At 43.4% G+C, this 7,030-nt stretch overlaps 1 protein-coding gene across 6 annotated transcripts in view; it reads left to right on the top strand.

Annotated features, from left to right (window-relative positions):
* Positions 1-6,633, top strand: part of LOC133574737 (uncharacterized) — a 37,808-nt gene extending 31,175 nt beyond the window's left edge. For 5 of the 6 annotated variants that reach the window (XM_072912052.1, XM_061926982.1, XM_061926979.1 and 2 more), the window contains one exon: positions 6,253-6,633. In XM_072912052.1, coding sequence (XP_072768153.1) covers positions 6,253-6,347 — 95 coding nt within the window. In that variant the 3' untranslated portion in view covers positions 6,348-6,633. Of the gene's footprint in view, positions 1-834; positions 875-6,252 lie in introns of all 6 variants that reach the window. The other variant, XM_061926981.1, reaches the window with a different exon arrangement.
* The last annotated feature ends 397 nt before the right edge of the window (positions 6,634-7,030 follow it).

Here is a 7,030-nt window from a genome sequence, read left to right as displayed (position 1 = left end):
CTAACACCTCCTCTTGAAGCCTTCAGGGGGCACTAACACCTCCTCTTGTAGCCTTCAGGGGGCACTAACACCTGCTCTTGTAGCCTTCAGGGGGCACTAACACCTCCTCTTGAAGCCTTCAGGGGGCACTAACACCTCCTCTTGTAGCCTTCTGGGGGCACTAACACCTCCTCTTGAAGCCTTCAGGGGGCGCTAACAACTCCTCTTGTAGCCTTCAGGGAGCACTAACACCTCCTCTTGAAGCCTTCAGGGGGCACTAACACCTCCTCTTGTAGCCTTCAGGGGGCACTCACACCTCCTCTTGTCACCTTCAGGGGGCGCTAACACCTCCTTTTGTAGCCTTCAGGGGGCGCTAACACCTCCTCTTGTAGCCTTCTGGGGGCGCTAACACCTCCTCTTGTAGCCTTCAGGGGGCGCTAACACCTCCTCTTGTAGCCTTCAGGGGGCGCTAACACCTCTTGTAGCCTTCAGGGGGCAATAACACCTCCTCTTGAAGCGTTCAGGGGCGCTAACACCTCTTTTAGCCTTCAGGGGGCGCTAACACCTCCTCTTGTAGCCTTCAGGGGGCGTTAACACCTCTTGTAGCCTTCAGGGGGCGCTAATACCTCCTCTTGTAGCCTTCAGGGGGCGCTAACACCTCCTCTTGTAGCCTTCAGGGGGCGCTAACACCTCCTCTTGTAGCCTTCAGGGGGTGCTAACACCTCCTCTTGTAGCCCTCAGAGGGCGCTAGCACCTCCTCTTGTAGCCCTCAGGGGGCGCTAACACCTCCTCTTGTAGCCCTCAGGGGGCGCTAACACCTCCTCTGTCCTCTTGTCTTCTCCGCTGCATGACCAGGAGTGGAAACACTGGTGCTTTACTTCAGAGACACACCCTGGTAGGTCTTCTCCATCTTCTTCTTCTCCATCTTCCTTTCCTTCTTCCTCCTCCTTCTCCACTGGTGCTGTACTTCAGAGACACACCCTGGTAGGTCTCCTCCATAGACATGTTATAAGTAGACGCAGCATTGGCTGCTGTGACGTGAGAAGTTGGGCCGCCATCTTGAAGTGGTGATGAGGAGCTGGCGAGCAGCCTAAACTGACAGTTGACAGGTAGAAAGCAAAGGTGCTAAACTGACAGTTGACCGCTAGAAAACAAAGATGCTAAACTGACAGTTGACAGGTACAAAACAAAGATGCTAAACTGACAGTTGACAGGTACAAAACAAAGATGCTAAACTGACAGTTGACAGGTAGAAAACAAAGATGTTAAACTGACAGTTGACAGGTACAAAACAAAGATGCTAAACTGACAGTTGACAGGTAGAAAACAAAGATGCTAAACTGACAGTTGACAGGTAGAAAACAAAGATGCTAAACTGACAGTTGACAGGTAGAAAACAAAGATGCTAAACTGACAGTTGACAGGTAGAAAACAAAGATGCTAAACTGACAGTTGACAGCTAGAAAACAAAGATTATAAACTGACAGTTGACAGGTAGAAAACAAAGATGCTAAACTGACAGTTGACCGGTAGAAAACAAAGATGCTAAACTGACAGTTGACAGGTAGAAAACAAAGATGCTAAACTGACAGTGGACAGGTAGAAAACAAAGATGCTAAACTGACAGTGGACAGGTAGAAAACAAAGATGCTAAACTGACAGTTGACAGCTAGAAAACAAAGATGCTAAACTGACAGTTGACAGGTAGAAAACAAAGATGCTAAACTGACAGTTGACAGGTAGAAAACAAAGATGCTAAACTGACAGTTGACAGGTAGAAAACAAAGATGCTAAACTGACAGTTGACAGGTAGAAAACAAAGATGCTGAACTGACAGTTGACAGCTAGAAAACAAAGATGCTAAACTGACAGTGGACAGGTAGAAAACAAAGATGCTAAACTGACAGTTGACAGGTAGAAAACAAAGATGCTAAACTGACAGTTGACAGGTAGAAAACAAAGATGCTAAACTGACAGTTGACAGGTAGAAAACAAAGATGGTAAACTGACAGTTCACAGGTAGAAAACAAAGATGCTAAACTGACAGTTGACAGGTAGAAAACAAAGGTGCTAAACTGACAGTTGACAGGTAGAAAACAAATATGCTAAACTGACAGTTGACAGGTAGAAAACAAAGATGCTAAACTGACAGTTGACAGGTAGAAAACAAAGATGGTGTTCAGCGTTTTCCTGCTCAAATGAGCGGACTGTTGAAAATAGGAATGGGGGGATTACTTTTCACAAGTAATATTTAACATGAACGTACTATTGGTTGTATTTTGTGAAAAGAATATTAGCACAGAGTTGAGAAGGAGCAAAGATCTTCAATAGTACTGAAATCCTAGCCGCTAGCAAACAAGAGTATGACCATAATAGAATGTCTTGTCAATGAAATTAATTACATTTAAACATGTATAAGTCTTCAAGTAACAATATTCAAATACTAACATTGTTGGGTAAGACAGAATTTGCTTTTATTCTGAATCCAGTGAAACAGATTGGTGGTTTTAGCTGATATAAAGACTTTCAGGTGTTTATATATGTTTATGTTTGAGTATTTGGCAGACGCTTTTATCCAAAGCGACATACATAAAAAAATACATATAAAACAATCACTGTAGACATGATCATTAAAGGGAAGAATGTAATAGAAAATATCAATACAAAGTGTCAAGATAGAATAAACTCTGCTGCAGCAACAGAGATACAGTCTATAGATATATAGATATATAATGTATTCATACAGGCCCGGCCCTAACCAATCTGGCGCCCTAGGTAAGATTTTAGGTGGAGCCCCCCCCCACATCGGCAGTGAAGTGTATATACTCACAAGAACCCGAATAGCTTTGTCTTTGACCTTTTTTTTTTTTTACTTACAACTATACCTAATATATAAAGGGGTGGAAAAGTGACTATTACCTGCAGGGCAAACATTAGCTAACCAGAAGGCAATAACAATGTAAACAAAAAACACCTGCTTAAAAGATCTAATACAAGGAATGTAAGGTGGGAGTACTGTAATTACCTAACGTTACATTATTATTTTCCATAACAATTTAGCCCCCTCCACAATATTAACCCGACGTTAAAACAGAACTAGCTATTTATTGATTAGCAATTGCCGAATCATGTAACATTAGCTTAATGCTAAAAAGCCAGGTTACTATCACATTCTGTAACAGACCAATAATTTCATGTAGGCTAACGTTACCAACCTGCTACCTCTGTCTTTTCTCGTTTCTCCTCCTCTTCTTTTCTCTTTTTTCTTCCCTGGGCACCTGACAGTTTTGGCCGTTTTGACATCTTGTGTTGATTTTTTGATGTGGTGACGTCCAAAAAGAGTCATGATACGGGAAGGGAGGGGGCGCACCGTGCGGGGGGGGGGGGGGGGGGGGGGGGGCGTAATATTGTAACAAATAATATTTCTATTAAATAGGCTTTACTTTGCATTTTAATTAACGTGGGATTATTTTTTTGTATTTAGAAATAATAGTACCAACTTTTTTTTTTTTTTTTTCTCCAACATTTGTGGCACTGGCGTGGCGCCCCCTGATGGACGGCGCCCTTAGCATTTGCCTATACCGCCTATGCCACGGGCCGGCCCTGTATTCATACATTGTTTATGTAGCATGTATATATAACCTCATCATATTGTTTCTTCAACTTCAAAATAGCTGACTATTTTTCCCCTTCTCTGGGATTATATTCCCAGTTTTGATTTGGTCACTTCTAGCATATAAGAATATTCTATTACTGTTAAGCAAACTATGAATAATAAAACATGTGTCCTGCATCATAGCTACACGTATGACAAAAAAGCGTGTGAAAATCAGTGGTATTCAGTGAGGTAAGATGAATGACAGTTCATTGCTCCTGCCAAATGAATTGCACGGATCACCACTCCAAGATGGCGGCCCCGCGTCTCGTCAGCGCCAGTAGGCAGTAGCGCTCCATGCTGCGTACTCTTAGAACATGTCTATGAGTTTATCGCCAGGCTGCAGTACTGCGCGCGTCCAGCAGGTGTCAGTGTTGACCAGAGGAAGATCTTCTTCTTCCACGTCTGACAGCTTTTGATGAGGGCTGCAAAACTATTGAATTCACGTCAGAATCGCAATTTGTCTTTCATCCATCTCAATTCTAAATCGATTCATGATTTTCAAAAATGATTAAAAAAAAGTTAATAAAGAAAAAAAAGACGTTTTAGGACCAGAACGATTTAAAAAAAAAATTTTTTTAATCTGAAACCTGTTTTGAAAAAGTTTAATTCAGATGATTTGACCAAATAAAACGTTGTGAGAATTGATTATGAATGGAATCATCACCCAGGAAGCAAATGGAACCGTTTAGATTCACACTCCTAAAAACTACACATCCAACTAATGTGACTTTCTTTAGCTCAATCCTGCTCAATTTTTTTTCTCACGCCCCCCTTGGGGGACATACTTTATTTCCATGCCCCCCCTAAATTGAAATAGGATTGAGAACCTGATATTATTTATTAATTTTCCTGTACAAACCAATTTATGAGTTGCTGGCACTCACATGCCACCTAGCTTATATTTAGTTTCTCACGCCCCCCCTTCGGGGACATATTTTATTACCACGCCCCCCTAAATTGAAATATGACTGAGAACCTGATATTATTTATTAATTTTCCTGTACAAACCACTTTATGAGTTGCTGCCACTTACATGCCACCTAGCTTATATTAGTTTCTCACGCCCCCCCCTTCGGGGACATATTTTATGTCCATGCCCCCCTAAATTGAAATAGGATTGAGAACCTGATATTATTTATTTATTTTCCTGTACAAACCACTTTATGAGTTGCTGGCACTTACATGCCACCTATCTTATAGTAGTTTCTCACGCCCCCCCTTCAGGGACATATTTTATGTCCATGCCCCCCTAAATTGAAATAGGATTGAGAACCTGATATTATTTATTAATTTTCCTGTACAAACCACTTTATGAGTTGCTGCCACTTACATGCCACCTAGCTTATATTAGTTTCTCACGCCCCCCCTTCGGGGACATATTTTATGTCCATGCCCCCCTAAATTGAAATAGGATTGAGAACCTGATATTATTTATTCATTTTCCTGTACAAACCACTTTATGAGTTGCTGGCACTCACATGCCACCTAGCTTATATTAGTTTCTCACCCCCCCCCCCTTGGGGGACTTATTTTATTTCCACGCCCCCCCCTAAATTGAAATATGACTGAGAACCTGATATTATTTATTTATTTTCCTGTACAAACCACTCTGAGTTGCTGGCACCTACATGCCACCTAGCTTGTACTGTTTTCTCACGCCCCCCATTTGGGGGACATACTTTATTTCCTTGCCCCCCAATTGAAATATGATTGAGAGCCTGATATTTATGTATTTTCCTGTACAAACCACTCTTATGAGTTGCTGCCACTTACATGCCACCTAGCTTATATTAGTTTCTCACGCCCCCCCTTCGGGGACATATTTTATTACCATGCCCCCCCTAAATTGAAATATGACTGAGAACCTGATATTATTTATTTATTTTCCTGTACAAACCACTCTGAGTTGCTGGCACCTACATGCCACCTAGCTTGTACTGTTTTCTCACGCCCCCCATTTGGGGGACATACTTTATTTCCATGCCCCCCTAAATTGAAATAGGTTTGAGAACCTGATATTATTTATTTATTTTCCTGTACAAACCACTCTATGAGTTGTTGGCACCTACATTCCACCTAGCTTATATTAGTTTCTCACACCCCCCCTTGGGGGACATATTCTATTTCCACGCCCCCCCCTAAATTGAAATATGACTGAGAACCTGATATTATTTATTAATTTTCCTGTACAAACCACTTTATGAGTTGCTGGCACTCACATGCCACCTAGCTTATATTAGTTTCTCACACCCCCCCTTGGGGGACATATTTTATTTCCACGCCCCCCCCCTATATTGAAATATGACTGAGAACCTGATATTATTTATTTATTTTCCTGTGCAAACCACTTTATGAGTTGCTGGCATCTACATGCCACCTAGCTTGTACTGTTTTCTCACGCCCCCCATTTGGGGGACATACTTTATTTCCTTGCCCATCTAAATTAAAATAGGATTGAGAACCTGATATTATTTATTTATTATCCTGTACAAACCACTCTATGAGTTGCTGGCACTTACATGCCACCTAGCTTGAAGTTTTCTCACGCCCCCCCTCGATCGTGCCCGCCCCCACTATTTTACAAGATGGACTCTGACACCCGCCTTCCTTCCCAGTTACAGGTACTTCGCTCCTCCCACCAGGAAGAGTAGAACCCACTAGCAAGCATAAGCTCCTCCCACCTCGCGCTGCACATCACGGACCGCCGTGAGGCCGACGCCCAGCAGGTGGCCTCCGTCCGCCTTCCAAGCCCCGCCTCTTCCGGTCCCGCTTCAGACGCCGGCGTGGCAAGAAGGGTCAGAGCGCCGCCTTCCTTCCCTTCGCCTGCCGGGCGAGCTGTCGGCGTCCCGGGCCGCCTTCCCAGCATGCAACAGGAGGGCTGGCCTTGACTTGAACTGTGGAAGTGAATTATTGAGCACTGTGACTTTAAGAAGACGTATTGCAACACCTCACATGGAAGATGCACTGGCCCTTTAAGAGCCCCCCCCCCACCCCCCCCCCCCCCCCCTCCCCCCGCTCACAAACGGCTGGAAGTTTGATTGACGCGGCGGCCATCTTGGAAAGGCTCTTGTTGTTTTCCCGCTTGTCATGAAAAAATGTCCTGTATAAAGTCTTAATATATGCAAAGTACTGTGTGTGTGTGTGTGTGTGTGTGTGTGCGTGTGTGTGTGTGTGCGTGTGTGTGTGTGTGTGTGTGTGTGTGTGTGTGTGTGTGTGTGTGTGCGCGTGTGTGCGTGTGGCGCCCCCTGCTGCCTCTGACGTCATCCCTGCCAAATAGTTGAGTTGTCACCAAAGGTGTGAAGTGAAATTACTGCCAAAAGTCCACAAACACACAAAATATTTTTACTCACCACCGATTATTATAAGGAAGTAAAAAAAAAAGAAGAACAATTT

Source organism: Nerophis lumbriciformis, linkage group LG32 (assembly GCF_033978685.3).
Source record: "Nerophis lumbriciformis linkage group LG32, RoL_Nlum_v2.1, whole genome shotgun sequence".
NCBI classification, from domain to species: domain Eukaryota; kingdom Metazoa; phylum Chordata; class Actinopteri; order Syngnathiformes; family Syngnathidae; genus Nerophis; species Nerophis lumbriciformis.
Note: the sequence above shows the minus strand (reverse complement) of the source record. Positions and strands in the feature narration are given on the sequence as shown.